The sequence below is a fragment of the Manis pentadactyla genome, chromosome 14 (genome assembly GCF_030020395.1).
Source record: "Manis pentadactyla isolate mManPen7 chromosome 14, mManPen7.hap1, whole genome shotgun sequence".
Lineage (NCBI taxonomy): Eukaryota > Metazoa > Chordata > Mammalia > Pholidota > Manidae > Manis > Manis pentadactyla.
Window position 1 is genome coordinate 57,312,384 of NC_080032.1, and position 27,882 is coordinate 57,340,265.

Below are 27,882 nucleotides of genomic sequence, written 5' to 3' on the forward strand. Positions count from 1 at the left end.
GGTCTAGGAATCCAGGAGTGACTTAGCCAGGTAGTTCCGTCTTGGGATCATTCGTGAGGTGTTTTGGCCAATGGATCTGCTGGACTGGAGGACCGGCCTCCAAGGTGGTCCTCTCATGTGACTGTTGAGGGAGGCTTCAGGTCCTCATTCCCATGAGCCTCTCCAGAGAGCTGCTTGAGTGTCCTTATGACATGGCATTCCACTTCCTTAGAATAACTGATCCAGACGAGGGCAAGGTGAAAGCCATATCTTTTATGATCTAGCCTTGGAAATTGCATGTTACTTCTCCCCCATTAAAAAAAATTAAAAGTGAGTCATTAAGTTCAAATGGAGGGGAAATAGACTCTACATTTGGAGAAGAGAATTGTCAAATAAATTGTGGGCATATTTTAAAACCACTACACCAAGAACCTAGTAATTACTAAAGCAAGAAAACTATGTCTGCTGGCAGGATTTACATGTTGGGCTATCATAGGTTTGATTAATTCTGCTCAGTTGTAGGTGAAATTAAGATCTTGGCCTTCAAAGTCGAAAACGAAGGGGTACTGCTCACTGCTGAGTTAGCAGAGTCCCTGCCCATCCCTGATCCCCACTCTCCTCCTTCCTTCTAGGGCTAAGCTCATTGTAGGCCCCTCCACTGTTAGTATAACTACATCTAGGGACGTGCCAAAGGGTCTGAAAAGGGGCATCTTGCCCATTTCACACTGTGGAGTGTTTGCTCAAGAGGTGTTTGCTTAATTTTAAGGACAGTTTTTTTCTACCTTTCATTTTTTTTTACCCTGAGTCCTGTCTCAACCTTCCTGCCAACTGTAAATTTGGGGGGATTATCTAGTCTCTGTTGGCGTTAGCATGGACCCGGCACAGGGAAGGTAGAAGCGAGTATTTACCGGAAGAATACAAGAATGAATACTGGCACCCCACGAGCAGTCCTCAGCTGATGGGGTTTCAGGGACCCTGACATCAGAAGAAAGGCTCGCTCCCTGCCCGCCCCGTGCCAGCAGGGGTGAGCTCCCTGCACGTGGTTTCTCTCCTGCCCGCAAGCCAGAAGCACACGTTCTGGGAAGTCCGCAGGTACGTAAGCCAGCCACCAGAGCACATTCCCTTCTGACCCCAAGTCTCCGTCCGCAGAGAGCCGGGACTTGGGCCGGCCTCTGGCTCCAGCAGATAAGGGCCACGCGCCAGAAGCCCGCGCCGCAAGGGGACGAGCAATACGACTCCCGAGATACCTCGGGCGCTCCCCCGCTCGCCCCTTCAAAGCTCTATCGGCTGTTGATTGGCTGCGCGGCGGAAGCGGTGCGGACGTACGTGCGGCGGGCGATGGCTGCGCGGGGCGGCTTCGTGTCGGTGCGCGCGGCCCCGGGACTGTGGCGGCAGGGGGCGCGCGCGGCTGTGGGACTTTCGGGCCGCTGCCCCGAGAGGGGCTACGCTGCGGGCCCCGCGCAGGTGAGCAGGCCGATGTCAGGCCAGCCAGGCGGAGCGCTCAGCAGCCCGGGCTCTGGAAGGCTGTTTGACCGAGGCACTGACAGCGGCCCCGAGCGCGACCGCCCCGGCGCGCCCCTCCCGGTCGGGGAATGAACGCTGCAAAGGCGAGCGCCCCCGAGGTCGGGCCTGGCCGCCGGCTGCTCCTCGGCCCCACGGTCCCCGGCGGTTTCTGAGGTCCCGTTTCCGGCCAGGGTGTGATTCCTGCACTTCCGCTTTGATTTGCAGGATGAGAACTTTCCGATAAGATGTCCAGCCCCATCTGGAAGAGATCTGGGGACTCGCGGCGCCCCCCGAGGCGCCCTGTAGGCGGTGGGCACAGGGTGCGTGCGGCGGCAGAGTCGGGGAGGATGCGTGCAGGCCCCGGGGTTGTGCGGGGCCTTGGCGACCTTTGTTCCCCCATCACCCACCGAGGGAAGTGTGACCCTCGTGCTGGTGAGGGACCGAAGCTTGCAGTCCATTTTGAGTACTCTTTTTAAGGTCAGACAGGTGGTAGACGACTGTGCCAGGACTCAGTGCCACATAGCCAGATCCGGCGTCTTCACTTTCCCCTGGGCTATTTATCCTTCCTTTAAAGGGAATCACTTTGTCTTCTAAATTCGCAATTTACGCCTATGATAATGATAATGTACATTTGTACAGTGCTTTCACAGTAACCTGTTTATGTAATTCTAAATATTTACTCATTTAAAAAAAACACATAGCACTTTGTGACAGGCCATATTCTAAGTACTTAATTATTAATTCATGTAATCTTCATAACAACTGTAGACAAGTACCATTTTTATTCCCATTTTACAGATAGAGGAATGGAGGCACAGGGAGGTTAAGCAGCTTGCTCTAGGGCACCAGCTGTTAAGTGGCAGAATCCTGTACTCAGGGCAGTCTCTCAACAGCTGTGTTATCAGTGTTACTATTTTGCATATGGAGCAGCTAAAAGATAAAGAGAAGTTAAGTGACTTGACCAGTGTCTTCAAACTAAAAGTGGCCACACTGAAAGCATGGACTAAGCGTATGTTGATAAAAGGATCTTATAAACTGTAATGACAAACTACTGCTATCATTTATAACCATGGTATTGACTCTAGCATCTTTGCAGGTCCTGAGGTATCTCTGAGTGACTTTTCTGAGTAGTCTCTTCACTTCAAACTAGTCTCAAAACCACATATTGTATCACTGCCACAAATATGAATCTGAAAGAATACCAGGACTGGTTAAAAAAAAAAATAAAGTGATAGAGAAGAAAAATCAGAATACATTTACTGGAGAGTGAAAAGAAAAAGTCTCTTTTTCTCTAGGTACCTTCACTTTAAAAAATATTAATGGATTTACTTTTTATTTTTTTATTTTTTTTAAGTTTGGTATCATTAAGCTACAATTCCATGAAGGACATTATGTTTACTAGGCTCCCCCACTTCACCAAGTCCCCCCAATATACTCCTTCACAGTCACTGTCCATCAGCGTAGTAAGATGCTGCAAAATCACTACTTGTCTTCTCTGTTGTAGAGCCCACCCTGTACCACCCCCACATTATACATGCTAATTGTAGTGCCCCCTTTCTTTTTCCCTGCCCTTATCCCTCCTTACCCTCCCATCCTCCCCAGTCCCTTTCCCTTTGGTAACTGTTAGTCCATTCTTGGGTTCTGTGAGTCTGCTGCTGTTTTGTTCCTTCAGTTTTTCTTTGTTCTTATACTCCACATATGAGTGAAATCATTTGGTACTTGTCTTTCTCTGCCTGGCTTATTTCACTGAGCATAATACTCTCTAGCTCCATCCATGTTGTTGCAAATGGTAGGATTTGTTTTCTTCTTATGGCTGAATAATATTCCATTGTGTGTATGTACCACATCTTCTTTATCCATTCATCTACTGATGGACATTTAGGTTGCTTCCATTTCTTGGCTATTGTAAATAGTGCTGCGATAAACATAGGGGTGCATCTGCCTTTTTCAAACTGGGCTGCTGCATTCTTAGGGTAAATTCCTAGAAGTAGAATTCCTGAGTCAAATGGTATTTCTATTTTGAGCATTTTGAGGAACTTCCATACTGTTTTCCACAATGGTTGAACTAATTTACATTCCCACCAACAGTGTAGGAGGGTTCCCCTTTCGCCACAACCTCGCCAACATTTGTTGTTGTTTGTCTTTTAGATGGTGGTGATCCTTACTGGTGTGAGGTGATATCTCATTGTTGTTTTAATTTGCATTTCTCTGATGACAAGCAATGTGGAGGAACTGTCTATTCAGCTCCTCTGCCCATTTTTAAATTGGATTATTTGCTTTTTGTTTGTTGAGGTGTGTGAGCTCTTTATATATTTTGGGTGTCAACCCTTTATCGGATCTGTCATTTACGAATATATTCTCCCCCACTGTAGGATACCTTTTTGTTCTATTGATGGTGTCCTTTGCTGTACAGAAGCTTTTCAGCTTGATATAGTCCCACTTGTTCATTTTTGCTTTTGTTTCCCGTGCCTGGGGAGATATGTTCATGAAGAAGTCAAGAGTTTATGTCCAAGAGATTTTTGCCTACGTTTTTTTCTAAGAGTTTTATGGTTTCATGAGTTTCATTCTCTTACATGTAGCTGTCCAGTTTTGCCAGCACCATCCGTTGAAGAGACTGTCATTTCCCCATTGTATGTCTATTGCTCCTTTATCAAATATTAATTAACCATATATGTTTGGGTTAATGTTTGGAGTCTCCATTCTGTTCCACTGGTCTGTGGCTCCGTTCTTGTGCCAGTTCCAAATTGTCTTGATTACTGTGGCTTTGTAGTAGAGTTTGAAGTTACAGAGCAAGATCCCCCCCCCACTTTATTCTTCCTTCTCAGGATTGCTTTGGCTATTCGGGGTCTTTGGTGGTTCCATATGAAGTTTGGAACTATTTGTTCCAGTTCATTGAAGAATGCTGTTGGTACTTTGATAGGGATTGCATTAAATCTGTAGATTGTTTTGGGCAGGCTGGCCATTTTGATGATATTAAGTCTTCTTAGCCATGAGCATGGGATGACTTTCCATTTGTTAGTGTCCTCTTTAATTTCTCTTAAGAGTGTCTTGTAGTTTTCAGGGTATAGGTCTTTCACTTCCTTGATTAGGTTTATTCCTAAGTATTTTATTCTTTTTGATGCTATTGTGAATGGAATTGTTTTCCTGATTTCTCTTTCTTTATTTAGTTCATTGTTAGTGTATAGGAAAGCCACAGGTTTCTGTGTGTTAATTTTGTATCCTGCAACTTTGCTGAATTCTGATATTCTGGTAGTTTTGGAGTGGAGTCTTTAGGGTTTTTTATGTACAATATCATGTCATCTGCAAATAGTGACAGTTTGATTTCTTCTTTACCAATCTGGATTCCTTGTATTTCTTTGTTTTGTCTAATTGCCATGGCTGGGACCTCCAGTACTATGTTGAATAACAGTGGGGAGAGTGGGCATCCCTGTCTTGTTCCCGATCTCAGAGGAAAAGCTTTCAGCCTCTCGCTGTTCAGTATGATGTTAGCTGTGGGTTTATCATATATGGCCTTTATTATGTTGAGGTACTTGCCCTCTATGCCCATTTTGTTGAGAGTTTTTATCATGAATGGATGTTGAATTTTGTCGAATGCTTTTTCAGCATCTATGGAGATGGTCATGTGGTTTTTGTCCTTCTTTTTGTTGATGTGGATGATGTTGATGGACTTTCGAATGTTGTACCATCCTTGCATCCCTGGGATGAATCCCACTTGGTCATGGTGTATGATCCTTTTGATGTATTTTTTAATTCAGTTTGCTAATATTTTGTTGAGTATTTTTGTATCTACGTTCATCAGGGATATTGGTCTGTAGTTTTCTTTTTTGGTGGAGTCTTTGCCTGGTTTTGGTATTAGGGTGTATTGGGAGTATTCCCTCCTCTTCTATTTTTTGGAAAACTTTAAGGAGAATGGGTATTATGTCTTCTTTGTATGTCTGATAAAACTCCAAGGTAAATCCATCTGGCCCGGGGGTTTTGTTCTTGGGTAGTTTTTTGATTACCGGTTCAATTTCGTTGCTGGAAATTGGTCTGTTTAGATATTCTGTTTCTTTCTGGTTCAGTCTTGGAAGGTTGTATTTTTCTAGGAAGTTGTCCATTTCTCCTAGGTTTTCCAGCTTGTTAGCATATAGGTTTTCATAGTATTCTCTAATAATTCTTTGTATTTCTGTGGGGTCCACTGTGATCTTTCCTTTCTCATTTCTGATTCTGTTGATGTGTGTAGATTCTCTTTTTCTCTTAATAAATCTGGGCTAGAGGCTTATCTATTTTGTTTATTTTCTCGAAGAACCAGCTCTTGGTTTCATTGATTTTTTTTATTGTTTTATTCTTCTCAATTTTATTTATTTCTTCTCTGATTGTTATTATGTCCCTCCTTCTGCTGACCTTAGGCCTCATTGTTCTTCTTTTTCCAATTTCGATAATTGTGCCATTAGACTATTCATTTGGGATTGTTATTCCTTCTTTAAATATGCCTGGATTGCTGTATACTTTCCTCTTAAGACTGCTTTCGCTGCGTCCCACAGAAGTTGGGGCTTTATGTTGTTGTCATTCGTTTCCATATATTGCTGGATCTCCATTTTAATTTGGTCGTTGATCCATTGATTATTTAGGAGCATGTTGTTAAGCCTCCATGTGTTTGTGAGCCTTTTTGCTTTTTTTGTACAATTTATTTCTAGTTTTATACCTTCGTGATCTGAGAAGTTGGTTGGTAGAATTTCAATCTTTTTGAATTTACTGGGGCTCTTTTTGTGGCCTAGTATGTGGTCTGTTTTGGAGAATGTACCATGTGCACTTGAGAAGAATGTGTATCATGTTGCTTTTGGATATAGAGTTCTATAGATGTCTATTAGGTCCATTTGTTCTAGTGTGTTGTTCAGTGCCTCTGTGTCCTTACTTATTTTCTGTCTTGTGGATATGTCCTTTGGAGTGAGTGGTGTGTTGAAGTCTCCCAAAATGAATGCATTGCATTCTATTTCCTCCTTTAATTCTGTTAGTATTTGTTTCACATATGCTGGTGCTTCTGTATTGGGTGCATATATATTTATAATGGTTATATCCTCTTGTTGGACTGTCCCCTTTGTTATGTAATGTCCTTCTTTATCTCTTGTTACTTTCTTTGTTTTGAAGTCTATTTTGTCTGATACTAGTACTGCCACACCTGCTTTTTTACTCCCTGTTGTTTGCAGGAAATATCTTTTTCCATCCCTTTACTTTTAGGCTGTGTATGTCTTTGGGTTTGAGGTGAATCTCTTGAAAGGAGCATATAGATGGGTCTTGCTTTTTTATCCATTCATTCCTCTGTGTCTTTTGATAGGTGCATTCAGTCCATTTACAGTTAGTGTGATTATTGAAAGATATGTACTTATTGCCATTGTAGGCTTTAAGTTTGTGCTTACCAAAGGTTCAAGGTTAGCTTCTTTACTATCTTACTGTCTAACTGAAGTCACTTATTGAGCTATTATAAACACTGTCTGATGATTCTTTATTTCTCTCCCTTCTTATTCCTCCTCCTCCATTCTTCATATGTTGGGTGTTTTGTTCTCTGCTCTTTTTAGGAGTGCCCCCATCTAGAGCAGTCACTCTAAAGTACCCTGTAGAGGTGGTTTGTGGGAGGCAAATTCCCTCAACTTTTGCTTGTCTGGGAATTGTTTAATCCCTCCTTCGTATTTAAATGATAATCGTGCTGGATACAGTATCCTTGGTTCAAGGCCCTTCTGTTTCATTGCATTAAATATATCATGCCATTCTCTTCTGGCCTGTAAGGTTTCTGTTGAGAAGTCTGATGATAGCCTGATGGGTTTTCTTTTATAGGTGACCTTTTTCTCTCTAGCTGCCCTTAAAGCTCTGTCCTTGTCCTTGATCTTTGCCATTTTAATTATTATGTGTCTTGGTGTTGTCCTCCTTGGGTCTTTTCTGTTGGGAGTTCTGTGTATTTCCATGGTCTCTTCGATTATTTCCTCCCCAGTTTGGGGAAGTTTTCAGCTATTATTTCTTCAAAGACAGTTTCTATCCCTTTTTCTCTCTCTTCTTCTGGTACCCCTTTAATGCAGATATTGTTCCTTTTGGATTGGTCACACAGTTCTCTTAATATTGTTTCATTTCTGGAGATCATTTTGTCTCTCTCTGCATCAGCTTCTATGTGTTCCTGTTCTCTGGTTTCTATTCCATTAATGGCCTCTTGCATCCCGTCCATTCTGCTTTAAGTCCTTCCAGAGATTGTTTCATTTCTGTAGTCTCCCTCTGTACTTGCTCCTTTAGCTCTTGCATATTTCTCTGCAGATCCATCAGCATGTTTATTATTTTTATTTTGAATTCTTTTCCAGAGAGACTTGTTAGGTGTATCTCCACACGTCCTCTCTCGGGTTGTCTGGACTATTTTGGACTGGACTAAATTCTTCTGCCTTTTCATGGTGATAGTGGTAGCTGTAGGCAGGTAGTGGGTGTGTCAGCTGGGAAAAGAAAGTCCTTTCCTGCTTGCTGGATGCCTTGCCGTTCTCTGCTGCCTGTGTTGGTTACCTGCACTCCTGGAGCAGCCACCGGGTTAATCTCCTAAGCTGATGTGGGCGGGGTCTCCGTTGGAGCAGCGCAGAGCCCTGCGGGGAGTGGCAGGCACGCTGGGTGCACTCCCCCATGAAAGTGGTGCCCCTGCCAGGCAGCTGTGTGCTGGCAGCGGCCTTTGGGTCTAGTGTGGGCGGGAGTGCGTTGGACTGGGATTCTGGGCCACTGCTGGGGGCATGGCTGCTCCTGGGCTGCTCCTCTGTCACTGCCGCAGGCTCGCGCGGGCCACTCCCAGGCCCCTCTGGTGCCTCAGCCACCAGTGCGTGTGGGTCGCTCCTGGGCTGCTTGGTCCCCACCACTGCAGGCTTGCGCTGGCCTCTCCTGGGCCCCTCTGGTGCTGCTGCCAACTGGCATGCGTGGGCCGCTCCCAGGGCGCTTGGTCGCCGCTGCTGTGGGCTCTTGCAGGCCGCTCCCTGTCCCCTCTGGTGCCGCCGCCCCTGGCGCATGCTGCCGCTCTCTCACTTCTGGGCTGGTGTGTCTGGGTCTGCGTCAGTTGGGGGAACGACTGGCAGGCTGCTTATTGCCATGAGGGGTTTCAGAGCTGCGCTACGACTATGACCCAGGGGGTTAGGGCGCTTGAAGTTCCCTGGGATTCCCAGCTGCTGGCTAAGTGTGCTGGGACGACTTTGTCCAGCTGTGGGGTCCCTGTCTCTTTAAGACTTGCAAAAAGCACTCGCTTTTCTTTTTTCTCAGGGGTGCTGGTTGTGGGGACCTGCCCACAGGTTTTGTTTTTCCGTTTCTCTAATATCTAGCACCTGGTGCACGGTGTGTCTGTGCTCCGGGTGCAGATTTCTAGAGCTGGTTGTTCAGCAGTCCTGGGCTTTCACTCCCTCCCCGTTCTGACTCCTTTCTTCCCGCCAGGTTCTGGGGTGGGGAGGGCGTTTGGGTCCTGCCAGGCCGCAGCTTTTATCTTACCCCCTTCGTGTGATGTTGAGTTCTCGCAGATGTAGATGTAGCCTGGCTGTTGTACTGTATCCACTGGTGTCTCTTTTAGGAATAGTTGTATTTATTGTATTTTCATAAATATATAGTTTTTGGGAGGAGATTTCCACTAAACTACTCACGCCGCCATCTTGGCTCTGCCCCCTGGGCTTTACATTTTAAAGCTGTTTCAGGTTTACAGAAAAATTAAGCAGAAAGTATAGAGATGTCCCATGTAGGCCCCCTCTCCCCTCGTACCCTTGTTAAATTGGTGCCCATTTGTTACAATTGATATGGACCTTCCCTTGATGCTGGGTGCCTGGTTCTCTGTGATGAGGGCTGCAGGTGTGTGCTTTCTCATTTCACAGTCATAGATGAAGGAGCCTTAAGGACATTGCTAAATTGTCCTGAAAACCTTCCATTTCTAAATAATGGGCTGTGGATTTTTACGTCTAAGCACATTTTGTGGCTATTTAGGATATGGCCATTCAGACCATTAAAACTGTGTGGTTAAATAATGTAGCCATCAGCACAAATGAGCTTTTCTGTTTTTTTAACTAAGTTTAAAAAAAATTCCAGAAACAATATTATGAATGCAAATACCCACCTCCTAGATTCATCAATTATTAACATTTTACCACACTTGGCTTTGCTTATCTCCTTCCCTCTTTTTTTGCAGCTGTAATGTTTTAAAGTGAACCCAATTTTTTGTTCTGATTTTGTCCATTTCACTTCTAAATTATGTATGTTCCTGGAAGAAAATGACATTTTGAACATAACATTGATGCCATTGTTACACTAATCAAATTAGGAATTCCTTAGTATCACTTAAAATTCAGTCTTTGAAATTTCCCTGATTGCCTCAAAATTATTGGGCAAATGAGTTTTACATTTAAGCTTTCAGAACAGTATGCTCTGCCCCATCAGTACAAGAGAGAAGGCAGACCTTGTCCATCCTGACCTCCAGGGACCTGCCTTCTAAGAGTCACTAACTCTGTGTAACCTTGGGAAGGATACAGTGGCCAGAGAGTGCTTGAGGGGAGAAGTCTGCCTTATTTTGCCTGAATCTTTCATGCTTTGGGTCACTCAGCATTCAGCCAGCTCCTGTCGAGCCCCTGTGGGAGTCTAAGCACTGTGCCAGATGGGTTAGGAGCAGATCCCCCCACCCCTGGTCTGTGTAGTGGTTCTCTTTGAGAATAAGTTGATGAAATCTGAAGAGAGCCTGGTTCCTTTCCCAGGGAAAAATGCACAGTTTTACAGGGTTTTATGGCTCCCCTGAAGTCTACCATGGACCCCAGCCTAGGACCCCTGGGGTCTGTTGAGGAAGAGGGAGGTCATCTGTTGCATGAGCACACTAAGTACAGAGAACTGCAGTCCAGGTGGCTGGGGGCTGGTGGAAGGGGTGGGGAGCCTGTGTTCCACAAGGATGTCCTGGTGCCTCCTGGATCCCTTCCTTGCTCTGAGGGGCTGTCATGTGGGCTGCTGAATGAGCTCTGACTTTGCCACAAGCTCTGTTTGAGGCTGAGCTGAATCCAGCACTTGTGAACTGGGTCCCATTTGACCAGTTCTTTCTGAATTTGGTTTCTTATTCATCCAGTGAAGACATGTGAGCACCACATATAAACCGAGCCCCTTTTGCTCGGTAATGTCCATTGGAGGTCACGGCATCCACCCCAGAGTGTTGGTACAAGGATCAAAAAAGAATACCTTTGTGATACATCTAGCGCAGTGATCAGCACCATCTTGGTGGGTGCAACAGATCAGCCTTTGAAGCCGAGAGCTGGAGATGCTGGGGGTCTAGACACCGGGTTTCTAGAGCTAGAGACGCTGGGTGTTTCCCACGTGGCATGTGGGACTTGATGGCCTTCTCTCTGGCAGCTGTATGCTAGTCAGAAGTACTGCTTGTTGGCTTGAGTTACTTTCCTCTTTTTCCAGTGCCGCTTCCACCTCTGCCTTGGCAGTGAAGCTGCCATTGCCCAAGGCTGGAGGCTCCATGCTCCAGCCAGCACTGAGCTGGCAGACCTGCCTCCCTGGGTGGTTCAGTGCAGGGAAGAGGGGATCATTATAGACACCCTATTCCTATTTTACTCGTTCCAGAAACTCATCCCTTAGCTTCCTGGACCTATACACTTTTGATTTTCCCGGCCACAGACACTGCTCATTCTGCTGGTGACTTCACAGCCCGGCCATCCATGGCGGTGTGCTTCCTGTCTCTGAGAACCTCTCTCCTGCTCTCGCTGTGCTTCGCAGGCTTCCTCTCCTCTCCCAGTTCAGCTGTTCTCTGAGAGCAAGAGCTTCCTGATTTTCATCTCTAGGACCTTCTACCCAGCATTGCTGTCTCCACGTGCTTGTTCTGCGTTTCCTAAGTGGGATGTACCTGCTGCTCCCCCTGCTCCCAGCCGCTGCCCCTCAGGGTGCCTTGGTCAGTGAGTGGGACCTGCATCTGCCTTCCCAGGTTCCCAAGCTAAATAGCCTGGTGTCCTGTGCGCACCCCCACCCCCCGCCCCCACCAGCTATGAGTCCTGCTGCTCCACTGCCTCCTCTCCACTCATGTTGCCACCACCTAGTGAAAGCCACTGCCATCCCTCTTGCGTTGTACTTGGTCCCAGCTGGTCCCCTTTAATGGACTTTTCAGCCCACTCAGTCCATCACTCTAACCAGGACTTTTCTGTAGCACAGGTCTGATGATGCCACTTCCCTGTTTCAAGCTCCTTAAACTGGCTGGGAGGCCTGTGCTAGCTGGTGCTCCCCACCAAGTGGGTCAGGAGCACTGAAGCAGGCTCAGGGCTCTCTTCCTCTCTTCTTGGTGTAGCATGCAGTGTGGACTGTACTGTGGCTGCCAGCTTGTCTAATCTGGTGCTGACTGGGCTCTCTAGGTATTTGTTAAAGAAATGCATATATATACATATATATATTTTTTTAAGAAAATATTTTTATTCAAAGTCATATAACTGCTACAAATATTTAAATAACATATTGCTGCTTATCTAGGGAGTATCAAATCATATTCAAACATTTACATAAAAAGACTTGGGCTCCTGCTTCTGTCAGGAGTTCTTAGTTGTGACTGAAAGAAACTCAATGTGTCCTAATCATTAGGGGGGATTTGTTGGCTCACACATCACTAAGTCTGGGTCAGATAATGCCAGGCAGGGGCAAAGCCCCGTACACATACAGTGACATCTGGAACCTGTTTCTGTTTCATCCTCAGACAGCCCTTTCCTTTGGGGTGGACAAGACAAATCCAGCAGCTGCAGGCTCACATTCTGTCAGCTGAACAAGCTCAGAGGGGAAAGGGGTACCCCTTTGCTCAGAGCTCCAGAACATCAGCTTGGACTCATGGCTTGGGTTGAATGCTTGACCCAGAGCCAATCTCTGGCACCTGGGGTGGGAGCTGATAGGTGGGCTTGGGTCACCTGCCCACAAGGAACACATATATTTAACTCTGTTGCCTAGCTCAAAATTCTCTTCCAAGAAACTGCCTCTGTTAAGTCTGTTTATTTACTCAGAACTTAAATACTTAGATTTAGATTACACATGTGAAAATGCTGCAGTTTTAGTGGGTTTAAGCATTTCCTAGATTGTTGCTTTTTCTTTTATCCTGGTGGGAAGATGCAGAACTGGACTGTGTTGTGTCCACTGGGCCACTCCTCTCAGGTGGAGCCCTTGCAGAGGTCAGTGTGTGCAGGGAGAATGGCTTGGCTTAGTTGGCACCAACACAGGGAAAACAGCAAACAGGTTAGGTTGGATTTCTTCGACTTTTGAGAAGTTTCTTTATGTTAACAGACAGTTCATAAAATGAGAAATGGAATGAATTTTTTAAAAAGGACAGCATTTGACTTTGCAAATTCAAGAAATGCAGACTGAGATGAGATGATGAGGTACCATTTTTTAAACTTAAATTAACAAGATGTTTGATAATTAGCAAACTCTTATATACATGTGAAAATCAATATTGGCAAAGGTAAAGTGCATTACCAGTGGCCACATAAATGGACGTTTTTGGAAAACAGTTCATCAGTAGTTGTTAAAATAACATTAAAATATTTGTACTTACTCCTACTTTGAAGAATCTAGCTCAAAGAAAAATTCGTAATATGGAAAACTCAGTAAGCATGAAGAGGTTCCTTTACAGCTTTAATTTGTAGTAGCAGAAGCTGTAGGAAAATGTAAATGTCCAAAATAGGGGAAATATAATGTTAGTGGATTTTTCACTGAATATTATTAGCTAGAAATGATTGATGTTTAGGAGGCAAAGCGATGTGTATTGATAAGGAAAGACAACCAAGAGATGCCAGCTAGGAAATGGTGAGACAGAAAAGAAAGTACATGGGATGTCATGTTTGTTAGTCAAAAAATAAGAAATTAGCGCTATGTGTCCATAAAAACTTTTTGGAAAATATACAAGAAAGGGAATAGCACTGGGTGGAAGAAGGCAAGAAACTTTAAAAAAAAATTGTCATTTGTGGCAATTTTTTAAAACTTTGTGTTCTTATGATACAAAATTTAGAAAGGTGGTTAAAAGGCTGTTGAACAGATAAAAATGCTTGTTTATCAAGCAAACAAGATGTAAAATGGAACATATAAAAGTATAGCTGTCAGCTGCTTGGCATACATCAGTGTTGTGCCCAAAGTCGCGAATCCCAGAAGACCACCAAGGAGCCAACACCGATGCAAAAGCAAAGAGCCTTTATTCAAGCTAGCTCGAGCTCAATCTCTCATCTACACCAACGCAGTGGCAAGATGCCAGAGAAAAAGAGCGCGTTTTCCCGAGAACAAAGGTTTTATGGGTTTCCAGGGCGGTTTGGGGGGTGATGGCCGTGGCCCTGGCTGATTGGCTGGGCCCGGGGGTAGTTGAGGGGTGATGAGTCGTGGCTTTGGTCAGTTGGCAGGGTCTAGGGGTGGTGGGTGTACTTCTTGCTGACTGGAGGGGAGAGAGACCAAGCACCGATTGGGTGAAATAGGATCCGGGTCCCAATTGGTTAAAATAGAATCTGGGAGCTTGCCCTTTCATTCCCCCCTTTCTCTGGATCCTAAGGGACCCAATCATGGGTCTAATAAGGTTTTGCAGTTGTAAGGAGATAAAGGCTGATACTGTTGTCTTAGCAACATTAGCTGAACTGTATTAACTCTATTTTTAATAAGTTATCAGGTAAGCAGTAGTAACAAGATTACTAGGGGCTTGTATTGAGCAAGGAGGACTATCAGTTGGACGGCCCCCATGTGGTCTCTGACAATCTGGATCAGCCTGTTGATGATACAGGGCCTAAGGGTTAGTAAAAGGAGTAGGATGGCAAGGGGTCCTTGATTAAAGATAATCTCCTGCCCTGATTTCTCTCTGGGACACTGGCGCCTTGGTCCAGGTGCACATTAAAAGACTGCGTGCCCAGCCTCTAAGGTGGGCTGAGATATTGTATATTTGCTAAAGAATCCTGCCTTTTACTATGCCATCTACAGCTGGGTCTGCATGGAAAGACAGCACATAGGCCTGGGCTTTTTAGTATGCTAAAGTGAATCTTATACACGATTACAAATGATTAGCATAATAAAACATGTGCTACTCTTCTTTATCTGGGGAACATTAGCTGATCTCACTGAAGAATGATTCTAGAGCTTAATGTTCAACATAGTTTTAGTAGGAGGGGGGATTTCCAGCATGTAGTTACGGTGCTCTGATTGCAAATATCCTGCCTTGCTTTCTTCAGAGGCTCTCACTTTATTCTGTCTAAGCCTATGGTCCCTGTCTCATTCTCCCCTCTACAGATAGAGACTCTAGCTGCTGCTAGGGAAAAGGGGCGATGACCGCTCTGGCTGCTTCGTGCTGAGAAGGGGGCGCAGTAAAGGGTGCAGCTAGGTCTCCATCACTGGTCAGTTGAGAGGGCCTCAGAAGGTTGGCGCTTCTATTCTGGGTTTCATTTCTATTACTATTTGCAGTTTTGTGGCTTCTAGGCAAGATAAAACAAATCGTGTTATTAGGTTATGTAGCAACATCTGGAGTTGGATTTTCCATTCTGGAAGGACAAACTTGATGAGATTAAGAATGCATGGTTGAATATGAGAACTAGAAATAGTAAAATTTTAATTGCAATGACAGGAGAAAACTAAAACATAGCTAGATATTTTGAAGAAGCTGGAATTCTGGATCTAGTTTATGTCCCAATGACTAGTATTAGGATTTAGTATGGATAAGGCTGCATTATTGAAACAATACTTTCTCTAAAATCACCCTTATTTTTATTAGAAGTAACCAGGTTAAGGAAATAATTAACAGCTGGCTTGATTATTTGCTAAGTGCAGCAAGAAGAGCAATTGATTACACAGGCTCTTTTAAATATGCTTTGCTGGAACTTTTTGTAAGGAATTTCAGATTTAATTTTTAAGGGCTTCTTGAGGCCAGAAAGCCAAGCCAGACTTGCCATGAGCTTGTGCCTTCAGTACCTGTAGATTTGGGTGAATTCTTCTCTTCTTGAGGTTCCTGCACCTGCCAGGAAGTGACCTTCCTTACTCACCTGGTAAGGCTGCTGTGAACCTTGTAAGCAAGGTACCAGGCCAGTTCTTCTAAGGGGCTTTGTTGGCTTTATAAAGTCAATCTTAGTTCCTTAAAGTTGTTCATATCTGAGTTTATGCACATGTCTCTCAGGTATGACATTCCAGTCAAAGCCTTGGTAGTATAACCAGTGTTTTTAATTAGTCTTCTTACAAGGAAAGCAGATTCTTATTGAACTTGTGCAAATAAACATACTGCCATGGAATATAAAAATAGTCACTGAAAGTTTTTAAATTCTGGAGGGATCAGGTAGAGAGAAAGATAAATGTTTCAATTCTGCTTATAAAGATAGTCATTTACTAAACTGTTGTCAGCTTAAGAAAACAAGCTTAAAACACTATCAGCAACATTTGAAACAAAAAGACACAAAATCATTTTCTTTAGTTTATGTAATCTTATGTAACTAATACCTGTTCTGCTGAAATCTAGTTCTTTACTAGTTTAGGAATAATAAAACAGTGACTATAAATGACAAAAGACTTACAAATGACAATGGTTAAAGACTTGATGAGAACTTACTATAAGTTGATATAAGAAAATTTGGATATTTCTGTAACACAAAACATTCAGTAACAAAGTTTAGCATCATTCTTTTTGGCAGTGCTTTCCTGGTAAATATATATATCAGATAAATAAGCCAAATTAGTCAAATACTTTCTCCAATGAGAAAAAATTCCTCTGACATGTTCCAGGGGCCCTCTGGAAAATATCAGAGTTAACTAGAGGTAAAAGCACCTTTTTGCATTTAATTTTTTTTTTTTTTGGCACTTGCTTAAATAGGATTATAGGTTGCTATGAAGCAATACTTATCTATTTAACCAGAATGATAACAAAATATTTCAGAGGCAAATAAAGGTTACACAGTTGTTAACAAACTTTAGCTTTTAGTCTTTTTAATATTAAGATTTAATTTTTTAAAAATATTCTGGCAACTCACTGAGACTTTAAGCATGAGAAACTGCTTTGATAAAACAATTAGAGAACCTTTTGCAATCTTTCAACATTAAGAGCAGACTAACAGTTAAAGAAAACTTTTTTTTTTTTTAACTGGAAACAAAATTCTAATTTTGCTGTGCACTTGATATCAACACTCACTTGCTTTAATTTCACATAGCACGACTATATCTGTAAGAATATAGTAATTTATTCTTCATTTGCCCCATAGTCCCAAGCACATAAACTGGTGAGAATTATGCCTGGGCTTGCCTGGGACTTGACTGGGTTTATCCCGCCTTATCTCTAAACATCCTGACCCTCCCCCAAAGCAACAGGCTGAGGGGATCCGCCACAACAAAAGGCACCACGCTGCTGCACCACACTGCTCTCTCTCTCTTTGTCTCTGTCCCCCTTTAAATAAATAGCTGTACTTTAGAACAAAGTTACTTTCTTTTATCAAAAAACATTCTTTAGCATGCAGACGAGTTTTCATTCTTTATACCTTCTCTTATTAAAACGTACATCTTTTAGCATAGAGAAATGTTTTCCTTATTTAAGTAGTTTTCATTAGAACTTAAAATCATTTGATACTTTAACTTTCAGTGAACACTGAAAAATAGGCCACTGTAAACTGTTACACTAGCATTCTTCAGATTGATACATCTATGAACATATATTATCATTTTTGGAAATGTGCTTTACAGCACAATTTCTCATTAGGCATAAAATATGTCTATATAACTTAGCAAACTTTAAAAATTTTGGTTACCACAAAAATTCTCAGGCTGTTTGCATATATACACACTGTTATACATTAATACAGTATTATTATTAAGATGCTTATTTGCTACACTTGTTTACTTATTTTTAGCAACCATGCTAGATTACTTAGAAAACTTTTACTAAACATTAGACAAAGTCAAGCTTTTCTTTAGGCATCTTCTTGAAATGTTTAACAGGTAACATCAACTTAAATGACTTTAAGTAAACTTTGGCAGCTGATAACTATAAGGACATGCACGCCTCAGCCAAACCCAAATTAGCATTAATACTTAACATTTTTTATCAGATTTTCTGGAAGTTTTAGAATGCCCAGTTTTCATAAGCGCTTGTCTTTAAATCAATTTCATTAATACCATCCAGAGGTAGAAAGATATTTTCATTTACACACTTAGACACACAAACATACAGACTGAGACATAATGATAAGATTCCCTCTGGCAGCCATCCGACATTGAAAACTGGCTACTCGCTAGAACAAAAAGTCTGTCACCGACCCTTCTGGACTTCCACACTGAGATTGTTAGCTCTTCCCCTGATATCTTTAACCTGTAAAAGAGTGGTTGGATTAAATGTTCCCTCTGGCAGCAGCAAACGTTAAAGGACGGCCACTCGGAGGTGCAGAAGCAGAAAACACGAAATTTTCCCTGACGTCCGTGCTCAAATTGTGAGCTCTCCCTAACGTCTGAGAAAAATGGTCTGTCATGAGAGAGAAGGGGGTCATCTGAGTCTGTCCCATTTCTTCTGTCAACAAGACTTAAGACAAACACGACAAACAACAAACAGGCGCCTACAGAGAAGAATCTGCCACGGCCGCGGAGGCAAAACTAAAAGTAAGTTGTGGGCCTGTTGGACTGCAGCGGCAGCTGACTTTCCTCACAGATGAGGACCTCGTCCTCCAGACAGGGGCAAGGGACGTCTCCCAAGACCCCCGGTCGATGACCTGCCAGCGCGTCCGCCTAAGTCAATGCCGACCCTGATACAGATTGGAGCTCCTACAGGCTTATACAGGCTTGTTCATGAACAAAAACAGTGAGACACAGACCGACAAAGACAGACAGATAACTGAGTGCACTCACCAGCCGGCACAGGGCTCTCTGGGTCGGGGGTCCTGGGGGTCTTTGGGATCCCGGACAAGCCCCCAAATGTTGTGCCCAAAGTCGCAAATCCCAGAAGACCACCAAGGAGCCAACACTGATGCAAAAGCAAAGAGCCTTTATTCGAGCTAGCTCGAGCTCAATCTCTCATCTACACCAACGCAGTGGCAAGATGCCAGAGAAAAAGAACGCGTTTTCCCCAGAACAAAGGTTTCCAGGGCGGTTTGAGGGGTGATGGCCGTGGCCCTGGCTGATTGGCTGGGCCTAGGGGTAGTTGGGGGGTGATGAGTAGTGGCTTTGGTCAATTGGCAGGGTCTAGGGGTGGTGGGTGTACTTCTTGCTGACTGGAGGGGAGAGAGACCAAGCTCTGATTGGGTGAAATAGGATCCGGGTCCCAATTGGCTAAAATAGAATCTGGGAGCTTGCCCTTTCATCAGAACAGAAGAAGAGATGACAGTATTAATTGGTTGTGTTAAAGTGCTGGGATTGTAGCTTTTAATTTTTCAGATTAAAAAATTCCTTTGTATTAATTATGAAAATACTACTTTAACAAAATAGTCGTATGCTTACCAGTACAGGAAAAAGGACCACTTCTTTGCAATAGAGGGAGGATGGATTTGTATTTGCTGTCTGTTCAAGGCCCTGGGCGCCCTGAGGTGATATTGAGCCCCTCTTCATGGTGGCCTTTCTGCAGCTTTGCCTCCAGGCTCTGGCGGTGATGCTTCCCCCTCCTCCGCTCTGTGCAGGGCCCGCCTACCTTTGGGTTCCTGTTGGACGTCGATGGAGTGCTGGTGCGTGGCCACAAGGTGATCCCCGCCGCCCTGGGAGCCTTCCGCAGGCTGGTGAACTCCCACGGGCAGCTGCGGGTGCCTGTGGTCTTTGTCACGAATGCCGGGAACGTCCTACAGCACAGCAAAGCCCAGGAGCTGTCCGCCCTGCTGGGGTTCAAGGTGAGGAGGCAGCTCCCGGGGGACCCCTCTCCAGCTGTGACTAGGCCTCCCTCCCTGGGCTGGGGTACAGCATCGAGAACCCCAGGGCCTGGCCAGTTGGGTTGGCACAGATCTTTCTCCTGAGCAGAGCCTCACCAGCCTGGGCCTTTGTTACTTATCCCTGCGAGTTGAGCACGGAAACCCTGCCCATGGATTTGCCGGTGTCAGTCTACTGGCCTTGTACCTATTTCTGTCCTGTGGGCAGTGGGGTCGTCTCTTTTGGGCTGTTAGCCTTTGGGAGACGTGAGGGTCACATTTTTCTGAATCTCCGTGTAGCAGGCGGGGTGCTGAAGCAGTAGCCCCCGTTTCGTATAGGTAAGGTGTGCACCTGTCCCCAAAGCAGCCCCTCCTTACCCACTGCAGCACCACACTGTGTCCCAGCACTGACATGCTCTCCTTTGTTAAGGGGGTATTCACTTTTGGAGGTTCGTTTGGAACCAAGAGAGTAAATGAAGTGGCTGGCTGGCTGGGTGGGCACAGAGGAAATGAACAAAATGGGTTCCCTTCTGGGGTGTTTGGAGAGGGTCGCCAACCTTCCCTGAGGAAAGGCCATGCTGTTGGAGTGTGAACATGAAAGAATGAAGTCTAAGCAGAACCGGAAACAAGGTCAAAGGCAGAGGCAGATTTCTGTGTCAGTGACAACATGCGCACAAACCCTGTGGTTTCCAAAAGGGAACCTAGCAGAACAGGACTTGCGAGGGCATTCCTTGCTGGTGTGTTTTGTGTGGCAAGAGCCAAATGGGGCAGGTTCTCACACCTGTGTGGACAGTTTCTCGATTTGTTGGGTGCCAGAAAGAGCTCCCCCCTTTCTGGGCAGATTTATTTATCCGTTCCTGAAAGGAGCCGCTCCCCCTCACCTCCCTCAGCTGTTGTGCCCCCTGCTGTCCTCTCCCTTGGCTGTCCCCACAGGTGGAGCCAGACCAGGTCATTCTCTCTCACAGCCCCATGAAGCTCTTCTCACAGTTCCACAGGAAGCGGATGCTGGTGACCGGGCAGGGCCCCCTGGTGGAAAATGCCCGCGGGTATCCTTTTGATCTTGCTCTGGCCAGAGGGGCAGGGCCAGGCCTGGGGCTTTCCTCCCATGGCTGCGGTGGATCACAGTGAGGTGCGCTGGACGCAGGGTGCCAGGGCACATGGTTATGTGGTAGGCTGTCAAGGCAGGGAGCACAGCTCCCAGATGTGGCCAGCCCACTGCATCTGAACTTTCTTAAAATACAGATTCCCAGGCCTTACCCCAGCAGTTTCTTGGTTCACTAGGTCTAAGATAAAAATCAGCAACTTGTATTTTAAAAAGAGAATGCGGGGATTCTGCAATGAGGTTTGGGAGCCACCATCCGGCACTGTTCCTCAGGTGCTCAACTCAGCAGTTGTGTTAAGTGTTCACTGAGAACTCATCCTTCAGGGGTTCGCACACTCAGGAAGCAGAGGACTCAGGCCCTGTCCTCAGGCAGCTCACTCAGTGTTCACTCTGCAAGCCTGTGAAGTGCCCGTGCTGCTGTGCCCTCTGGGGGCAGCCCCCAGGAGAAGCCGGTGGACTGTGACCTGGGCTTGAGGAGGTGGGAGTGCCACCGCCCTCAAGGATAAGGGAAAGGGAACAGTTACAGTGGCGTAACACTGTTGGCTTAAAAGAGCAGGATAGCTTCTGGGGTCACCTGTGTTGAGGGGAGGCAATATCCTCAGGGTGGGAGTTACCTGTGGCTTCATAGGGGGTGTGGCTGTGCCACAGGAGAAGGTGTAGAATTTTCCATGCAGGGTGGGGAGCTGAGGAGGCTGGGAAGAGGAGGGATGGTGAGGACCCCTGAAGCAGGGGATTGGCACGGGATAGGAAGAAAATAAGGGAAAAGGAGGGGTGATGCCAGCCATAGGAAACATTGGCAGTAAGCGCAGCAAAAGAGTGGACTTCCTGGGAGGGGTGCTGATGGGTGATCTGGAAGAGGCGTCATTGTTGGGCGATTGATTTTGAGAGTAATCTGAACTGAGGGCAGGGCAGCGGAAGTGGGCCTTGGAGAGGTAGGTAAGGCTATGTTGGCTTGCCCTCCCCGGGGCCTTCCTGGTGGAAGCAGCTTCACACCCAAGATTTAGCTCAAGTCTAATTTCTCTAGACCCTTAGCCCAGTTACCAGCCCACTGAGGGGCCTCGTCTTCTGAGCTCTGGGGCCTCTGGTGGCAGCATGTCACAGAGCTTGGGTTTAGTGGCTCTGGGCATGTGGTGAGCCCTGCAGGACAGAGCTATTGTGTGCCTCTGCGCCCTGCTGGCACCCAGTGGAGGGCCTGGCAGCAGGAGTGTGTGCAAGCGGCCTCTGAAGCACTGCCCTGCGTCCCCTTGCAGTGGCCCCCTGCCAGCCCCCCTGGGCTGGTGTTGTCCTAGCTGGTTCTGGGCTCTCTTTGGCTCCCTTTTTTCAGAAACTGGGTAGATTGGGTTGCTTCCCCCGGAACTGTCCAGTCTTGCTTCCGTGACCTTGCCCTAGGCTGGGGTTCGAGAATGTCGTTACTGTGGATGAGCTGCGGATGGCCTTCCCTGGGCTTGACATGGTGGACCTCCAGCGGCGGCCAACGACCACGGTACGGGGTGCACTGCCACTCACCCTTTGCTCCTGCCTGGGCTCCTCTCTGGCTCTGCAGCCCCCTGCTGAGAGCTGTTCCTTGTCCATGTTTTGCAGAGCTGCCTCCTTGGAGAGGCACATCAGGCCAAGGATTTGTTCCCAGATATACCAGAGTGGCCTAGCACCAAGCTCCTGAGGGCTTTCCTTTCTGCACTGAGATCAGCTGAGAACAGCTTTCAGAGCCCTAGCCTCTCCTCCAATTAGTTAGTAGTTTCCTGTTTTAGTAGCTGGCTTTCCCATTGTTGCTCAGGAGAATCTTTAACCTTTGTTAAATTCACCAATGCCACTACTTTATCCTGAAGCTGCAAAGAGTTGTCCTTGTGAAAGTAACTGGTGGTTCTGAGTATTTGTTTCCTGCCCTTTTGGGCTTGGCTCATGGTTTGATTTCTTACCTTTTATGATCAGTAGTGATGTGCTCCTCTAGAAGATGGCTGCCCATCTCCTGACGGCCCTCTCTTCCTCCTGTGAACTCTGCCACAGCCTACATTTTAAGTCAGGCGACTGTCAGAACGTGTGGAGATGCAGTTGTACGAGACGGGTGGACTTGTGCTTATTGATAGACCTTTGGTTCGCCTTCCTCCAAACACTCTGGGGGACTGGAGCACGTCCTGCTTTGAGAGCTGCCTTCTGAAACCTTGCAGACTGTGTGCAGGACCAAAATGTCAGAGTTGGAACAGGTCTCAGAACAACCCCACAAGGGAAGGCGACTGGGCCCAAGGCACAGAGCGGGTTAATGGCAGAGCCGAGACTCTAAGAGCCTGGGGAGGGCTGGCCCCCAGGAGGTTAGTAAAATGCAGGCACCTGCCTCCCAGCCTGTTGCGCAGGGAGATGGCCCACTGTGCCCTGAGGGCTTCCTTCTCCATTCTTCTCTAGCTCCCAAATTTGTGGCTCTTGCTTGGCCTATAATTTCAATTCAGAACTCTCTGGAGGACAGCTCCTAGTGCTCCCTTCTGACTGGCCTTTATGCGTGGTGTCTCCTCAGCCTGTTCTGTGACCAATGTGGTCCTGCTTTCCTCACCTTTTTAAAAAAAATTTTTTTATTAAGGTATGATTGATATACTCTCTTATGAAGGTTTCACATGAAAAAGCAATGTGGTTACTACATTTACCCATATTATCAAGTCCCCCCCATACCCCAATGCAGTCATTGTCCATCAGTGCAGCAAGATGCCATAGATCCACTATGTGCCTCACCTTTCTTTGTGAATTTTCTTCCTCAGTCCTGGGTGGCTTCTCCTTGGCTTGGGCCGGACCATGGGACGCTCTTTGATCTGGAGCGCATCTTCCCTCCTGCCCTTGGAGCCTGGCAGGTTGTCTGGCTGTGGGAAGGGACTTACTTGCACTGACAGACCTATTCTTTGTGTCTTGGCAGCCCCTTCCCAGGAACAACTTCCCTGCCATCGAAGGTGATGAGGGCCCCTCTGGGTGGGCCTGGGTCTGGGTGGCTCTCTCTCTCCTTCCAGGCCCTCCAGGTGGTGGCAGTGTGGCTCTGCCTGCGGAATGTAGAGAGGCTGGGCCTCTGGGCGTGAGGGCCCCCGGGCTCTGGTCTCCGGTCTGGTCTCCTCACCAGCCCTGAGGCATTTGGTGTTGATCTTTGCCTCCCGCTACCACTTGCCTTAATACCAGAAAAATCATGACCTTAGAAAATCCTGGAGTGGAAAGATACCTAGAGGTAATATAGTCCAGTGTTCTCAGCCTATGAAACCTGTTTCTCCCTTTGTATAACAAAAATATTGTGATGTCCCCTTTACTACCCTAAAATGAAATACATAGATAATGTAACTTCCCATACACATATATGTAAAAAATTAATAGTTCAATATAAGGCCCTAATTGTAGTAGGGATAAATCAAAGGCCAGATTTTTAGTAAGGTAGTATGTATTTCAGTATGTAGTAATTATCCAGGAAGACATAATGAAGCAGTAAAGTGATTGTACCAAACAGAATCTCCGAATGTTACAGCTACAAATGCAGGCTGATGTGTTTTTTTGGCAATTTAGAAATTAGGGGCAGACTTGGCACTGGTGAAGTGATTTCCCCAAATAGGGAACAACTCTTTGATAAGTTTTGAAAAAGTAGTCTTCCCTTGGCTTATATGATAGTTGCATTTTTGGGAAAATGTCAGTGTTTATTGAAACTACCAAAAATCCTCTGTGTTTATATGTAGAATGGAATTAGGGTTTAGTCTCAATTAATTATGAAAAGGTTGTGCACCTATGTGCACCAGGTGACTTACTCAAATGTAATAGGGCAGTTTTTGATTCTGCAGGACTTTCCTGAGCATATAGCATTTCTGGCTCCCTCCCACAATCCTCACCACTAAGTGTCAGTCATTGGACTAGTAAGATACATCCTTCAGGTTCTAGAACACCTCCCTAGGGGGTGGCCCTGCCCCACTGAGAACCTTTGGCTTGGTTCAGTTCACTGGCCTTGTAGCTGACATAGGTGGTTACCAGTGGCTGAGTGCTGTGTGTCCAGCATAGGTCAAGTGCTTATTTGTTATAGCTCGTTTTATCCTCATAACACTAGGAGGTGTTTTAATTATGTAGGTGAGGAAGGTGAGGCTTAGGGATGGTAAATAATTTGCCCACACCATGTAGAAAATGTGTGGAGTACAGGTCTCTGCCACTCCATACTCCCCTCCTAACTGTTAGGGTACTGGCCCCTGGGGGTCAGAGAGAAGTGGCCAGGGAAGAGGAGCCATTTGCCACATGTGGGTGAGGTGGCAGGGAGAGCAGCAGGAGGAACCAGGCCTGAGACTTGCTGCTGCTTTCTGTTTTTTAACCTCTTCTCTAAAGTACTGGTCGACACCCTGAAAATAGGGGTCCTTAGGAGGTCCCTTCTTGGGTCCTGGGCTTGGTTCACCTGGGGTGAATGGGTGGGTGGCTCTTTCAAGGCTGGTCGGGGAACTGTGCCCTTGCCAGGGGTAGCTTGTGGTGGGGTAGCACCAGCCGAGGGCCTTCTGCCCACTGCAGAGGCAGACTGAGGGCCCTGCTGCACTCACCCCCATGCCTTTGCTCTCTGAAGGTGTGCTCCTCCTTGGAGAGCCAGTCCGTTGGGAGACAAGCTTACAGCTTATCATGGATGTCCTTCTCAGCAATGGGAACCCTGGGACTGGTCTGGCAGCAGCTCCCTATCCCCATCTCCCCATCCTGGCCAGCAACATGGACCTCCTTTGGATGGCTGAAGCCAAGATACCCAGGTGAGGACACAGAGCCCTTGACCTTAAAACTGGTGGCCTACTTCCAGCTGCTGGCTGGGCAGTCAGACCCCACCGGGGGTCACAGAAACTTGGCCTTCTGGGAGGGGCTTCAAGGGCCACTTCACATACTAATTATTAAATGAAAGCCACAGCTTACTAAGCACTGAAGCTGTACGACGATGCTCTTTGACACATGACCCTTCCCTCCAGAATCCTAGCAGAGTGTGCCTTCTCTGACTAGCAGAACCCAAGCTCTGGATGGCTTCCAAGATGTATCAGGGCAATCGCACTTACTTGCCCTCATCCCGTAGCACTGGTGCTTTCCTCTGCTCCCCTTTCCCCTTAAGAGGTAGGCACAAGGGAAAGCAAGAATCACTCTCATGGCTGTACGGACTCGAGAACTGAGACATGGTGGGGGAATGACTTTCTCAAATGTGCATGGGTATTGCACATGGCTGTCCCCATGCTCCCTGCTCAGCTGTGGGGCGCCTCTGTCCTGTCCATGTCTGAGGCCGAGCATGACAGAGGCAGCCCTTTTTCTGGCCCTCAAGGTAAGGGAGGGTGATGGCTGCTGTGTGCTGTTCAGCTACTCTTACCTGTAAGACCCAAGTCTAGCATTTTCTCTCCCTGCCATTGGCTCCAGTGTGACTGACTTGTCAGCAGAGGGCAGCAGGGCCCAACACGGCCTCAACTCAGGCCTCCATAGCTCCCCAGATGGGGACTGTGTCGTTCTCTGATTTTTCAGGCATACTTCTACGGCTCAAGGATAGGTATTTTCTCTGAAATATTCTTCCGAGAGCTAAGGTTCACTGACATTAGGGGAGGGGGCATTGCTTATATAAGCTGTGAACTGAGTAGCAAGAGGCAAATTTCAATTTATAAAGCAGATTTGAAATTTTTTACTTAATTAAAAATTGAAAATAGAATTTGTTATATAAATAAGTGGCATTGAAATTGTAACTTTATTGTATAGTATCAGTTAGGGTTTAGTTTAGCAGCAAGGGATGAAAACCCAAAATGAAAGCATCTTAAAGTAAAAGTTCTTTTCTTTCTCAGGTAAAATAAATCTGGTTAGGCAGTCCTGGGCCTGTATGGAAGCCACACCTGCCAGGACACAGGCACCTTCTGTCTTCCTGCTGTGCAATCTTCTGTCTTTCACTACATAATCCAGAATGGCTGCCTGAACTCCAGGCATCATATCGGCATTCCAGGCAGCAGGCAGGAGTAAGGGAAGAGCGCTCCCTCCAATTTTGTGTGTACCTCCTGGAAGTTTAGCCCAGCACTTATGGTTTCATGGCCAGCTGCCCCTTGCCACCTGGCCACACATGTAGCTGCAGTGGAGGCGGGGATAGTTTGTTAGACCTATCAGCCATATGCTCCGCTGAAAATTGGCACCAAGAAGGGGTGAATAGCAGCCAGTCCACAACAAATCTAAAGCAGAATTTAATCTTTGCTCTCTGGAGCCCGACTGCCTGGGTTGTTTGTAATCCTAGTTCTAGCAGCTTGGGCAAGTTACTTAGTGTCTGTGTGCCTCAGTTTCCTCGCTTGTAAGATGAGGATTATGATGGCTAGCTCATGGGGTTTTCTGAGAGTTAGATGTGACATGCTGTCACCAGCTGGCACAGTGCTCAGTGTTAGTAGATAATAGCGGATCGCAAATGTGGGTGGTAAGTGTAGCTTCCCCAAGTAAGGCCCCTTTGAGCTGTCACCACCAGCCCTGGAGTGCAAGTTGGGGAGCAGCGGGCTGCGGAGGGGCAGGCCACCTGGAGGGGAGGCCTGAGCCGCAGGACTCTCGCTGCAGGTTTGGCCACGGTACCTTTCTGCTGTGCCTGGAGGCCATTTACCGGAAGCTGACGGGCAGAGAGCTGCGGTACGAGGGTCTGATGGGTAAGCCCAGCGTCCTCACCTACCAGTATGCGGAGGACCTGATCGGGCTGCAGGCAGCGCAGCGGGGCTGGGCCGCACCCATCCGGAGGCTGTACGCCGTGGGGTAAGCGCGTCGCTGGCGCCCCCGCCCGCCCGCAACCCAGAGCCACGCCCCAGGGCCTCGCTGCACAAGCCTGACCGGGATTCTCCCCCCATTCCGGCGCGGCCACCCCTGCAGCGATAACCCCATGTCCGATGTGTACGGCGCCAACCTGTTTCACCGCTACCTGCAGAGGGAGAGGCGCGGCGCGCAGAGCTGCGCCTCCATCCTCGTGTGCACCGGAGTGTACTGCCCCCAGGCCGCAGCGCCCGCGCCCGGTGGAGAGGCGCCCCCGTTCCACGGACACCGCGACTTCGGCTTCAGTCCAGGGCTCATGGAGGCGTCCCACGTCGTGAACGACGTGGACGAGGCTGTGCAGCTGGTTTTCCATGAGGAGGGCTGGGCTCCGTAGTGAGGGCGCGCGGGAGGTGGGGAGGGAGTGGCCGTGGGGCGACCCCACGTGTAGGCTCCGGTCACTCGGTGAAGACAGTTTTTTTCTGCTGGGCAGTAGCCACACAGTGGTACCGTGGGTAGCACTGAAGCCCGAGTCCTGTCCGCTCTGTCCAGTAGCCTGAACTCAGGAAGCCTCTTCTCTCTGCCTCAGGTTCCTCCTTGCTTCTGTGGGGACTTCGCAGAAAGGGAGGAGGGATAGTATGGAAGTTTCTGCAGGGCCTTTGAAGGCTGCTGCATGCCAGCAAGGGTGTGACTGATGTAGGCAACTGCTTTGTATTGTGTTTTAGCTTATTGCCCAGAGACTTTTTAAAAAAATTAATCATAATAAATATTCTTTATGCTACCTCT

The 27,882-nt window shown here is 46.7% G+C and overlaps 1 protein-coding gene across 3 annotated transcripts; it reads left to right on the plus strand.

Moving 5' to 3' along the window:
* The first annotated feature begins 1,284 nt into the window (after positions 1-1,284).
* HDHD5 (haloacid dehalogenase like hydrolase domain containing 5) lies at positions 1,285-27,882 on the plus strand. 3 transcript variants are annotated; one of them, XM_036932489.2, is made up of 8 exons: positions 1,285-1,443; positions 19,068-19,271; positions 20,220-20,332; positions 21,778-21,871; positions 23,285-23,318; positions 24,941-25,115; positions 26,917-27,105; positions 27,220-27,882. In XM_036932489.2, the coding sequence occupies exons 1-8, from the start codon at positions 1,318-1,320 to the stop codon at positions 27,491-27,493; spliced, it is 1,209 nt and encodes a 402-aa protein (XP_036788384.2). In that variant the 5' UTR covers positions 1,285-1,317; the 3' UTR covers positions 27,494-27,882. The 3 variants fall into 3 exon arrangements, with proteins under 3 accessions (XP_036788384.2, XP_036788386.2, XP_036788385.2); XM_036932491.2 differs by having other exon boundaries at positions 1,288-1,344; XM_036932490.2 differs by lacking the exon at positions 1,285-1,443 and adding an exon at positions 1,519-1,802.